The sequence below is a fragment of the Otolemur garnettii genome, unplaced genomic scaffold (assembly GCF_000181295.1).
Source record: "Otolemur garnettii isolate 467f Iridium unplaced genomic scaffold, OtoGar3 scaffold00183, whole genome shotgun sequence".
In the NCBI taxonomy this organism is placed as follows: Eukaryota; Metazoa; Chordata; class Mammalia; order Primates; family Galagidae; genus Otolemur; species Otolemur garnettii.
The window spans coordinates 376,468-379,074 of NW_003852578.1; the positions used below are offsets into that span (position 1 = coordinate 376,468).

Consider the following 2,607-nt stretch of genomic DNA (forward strand, 5'->3'; position numbering starts at 1 on the left):
ATATTCCGAAGAAAACATCCCACTTGGCAGCGAGCGCGAGGGAAGTCGGGCGCGCGAGTTCCGGCTTCCCCGCCCGCCCGCCGCGCCGGCCGCAGCCCGGTGAGCCCCCAGCCCCCGCGCGGGCGCGCTCGCAAGGCCACGTCCGCCTGCGTCCGCCCGCCCGCCCGTCCGCCCGTCCGTCCGTCGGTCTGTGCGCGGCCCCTCCCCCACCGTCCTTCCCGGGACGCCGCGCGCGCGTGCAGGTCGGGGGGTCGCGCCAGTCTCCGAGGACGCCTGCGGCCGGCCCCGCCCCACCCGCCCGGGCCGCGCCTTAGCTGACGCGCCCCAGAACCCGGTACCGGGCGGGATCGGGTCTCGCCCGCGCTCTACGGCCCGAGCCGCGCCCCCGATGCCACTTGTGGAGTTCTGTCCTGAGCGGCTGTAACTTTAAAGCAGTGTGAGCAGGGCCTATTTTTGTTCGGAAACCGGCGATTAGGGTGTGCGTGGAGAAGGCTCCCTCAGACTGGCGGCCAGCCCGCCACTTGAAGGCTTCTCACAGATCAGACGGGGAAGGAAATGCTATCCCGTTAACTTTTATCCGAGATTTCAAAGTTTGATTGCCGACTTCCAGGGAGGGCCAGATTGGTTGCCGTGGGGCTTTGTGGTGAGCTTGTCGCCCAGGCTGGAGGAGCGGTACCTGAGCCCCTCGCGGTGGCCTCTGAGGGGTGATCCTGAAAGCCACCGCAGTTGGGCCAGGCCTGACTGTGGCCTAGCGCCCGTCTTGCAGGGCTTGCCCCAAGAGCTCTTGGGGACAGTCCCACGGTGGTACGAAGCAAGGGAGATGAACGTAGCTCCCAAGTACCGCATGGCCTCCCTCTATGTGGGTGACCTACACGCAGATGTCACCGAGGACCTGCTGTTCAAGAAGTTCAGCACTGTGGGGCCCGTGCTGTCCATTCGCATCTGCAGGGACCTGGTCACTCGACGCTCTCTAGGCTACGCCTACGTGAACTTCCTGCAACTGGCTGATGCCCAGAAGGCTCTGGACACCATGAACTTTGATGTAGTGAACGGCAAATCCATCCGTCTCATGTGGTCTCAACGCGATGCCTACTTAAGGAGGTCTGGAATTGGGAATGTATTCATCAAGAATCTGGACAAATCCATAGATAACAAAACCCTTTATGAACATTTTTCAGCTTTTGGAAAGATCCTGTCTTCCAAGGTGATGAGTGATGATCAAGGCTCCAAGGGCTATGCCTTTGTGCACTTTCAGAACCAGAGCGCTGCAGACAGGGCCATCGAGGAAATGAATGGGAGGCAGCTCAAGGACTGTAAGGTGTTTGTTGGCAGATTCAAAAACCGAAAAGATCGGGAAGCAGAGCTCAGAAACAAAGCCGGTGAATTCACCAATGTTTACATCAAAAACTTTGGAGAAGATATGGATGATGAGAAACTGAAGGAGGTTTTCAGCAAATACGGCAGAACTCTGAGTGTGAAGGTGATGACAGATTCCTCTGGGAAATCGAAAGGCTTTGGCTTTGTGAGTTTTGATAACCATGAGGCTGCCAAAAAGGCCGTTAAAGAAATGAATGGAAAGGATATAAATGGGCAGCTGATTTTTGTAGGCCGGGCACAAAAGAAAGTAGAGCGACAGGCTGAGTTAAAGCAAATGTTTGAACAGCTGAAAAAGGAAAGAATTCATGGGTGTCAGGGTGTGAAGCTCTATATTAAGAACCTTGATGACACCATTGATGATGAAAAACTACGAAAGGAATTTTCTTCATTTGGCTCAATTAGCAGAGTTAAGGTAATGCAAGAAGGAGGTCAAAGCAAAGGGTTTGGCTTGATCTGCTTTTCCTCTCTTGAGGAGGCTACTAAAGCCATGACTGAGATGAATGGCCATATCTTGGGCTCCAAACCTCTCAGCATTGCCCTAGCCCACAGGCATTATTAGGAAAGAAAAATTTACCTCACCAGGCAGTATTTACAGTATGTAGGGAAATGATGGTGGTCTCTGCCTGTATTGTCCCTAAGTAGATTTCAAATCCCACCTAATGGCAGCTTAATTTAGCAAACTTTGTAATAAAAGGAATTTTATACAGAGCCATTTTTTTTTTTCTGTTGTGGCAAAAATAAATGAAACCTAGAAGGTTAGTTCATTTACAGAGGCATATTTTCTCATTTCAATATTGTATTTTTTCTTATTTTGATGTAAAATATTCATAACAAGTATAACTAGATATATTTTTATTACACTATGAATCAGTTGAAATGAGGTAATTATCTGAGTTTATTTCATTTTTTTTATTTAACAATATTGCTATTTTTAATTTCTTTCATGAATATGTGCTCAACGTGGTTCTTACACTTAAGGATTCCAAAGTAATTTATTTTTCCCAGTAGAAGTTCTCTAATTTTTCAAGCAGGTTTTTTTAAATCAAGATATTGTTGAGTATCTTTTATATTCATACCTTGACACATTTGTTTTTATGATGGCTTAAAGTAAGGTGATAGAAGGTGATAGAAGATTTTAATGTTGTCTGCAAACTGCTTTATGGGACATTTTGTTATTCTTTCCATTAGTTGGTTATAATCCGGTGTTTGTAATCAATTGTGATTTGCATT

The 2,607-nt window shown here is 48.6% G+C and overlaps 1 protein-coding gene across 1 annotated transcript; it reads left to right on the forward strand.

Moving 5' to 3' along the window:
* The first annotated feature begins 803 nt into the window (after positions 1-803).
* PABPC4L (poly(A) binding protein cytoplasmic 4 like) lies at positions 804-1,987 on the forward strand. The gene is given in 2 exon segments (XM_023507440.1): positions 804-1,117; positions 1,205-1,987. Coding segments are annotated over 2 exon segments (1,080 nt in total). The 5' UTR covers positions 804-820.
* Positions 1,988-2,607: the final 620 nt, after the last annotated feature.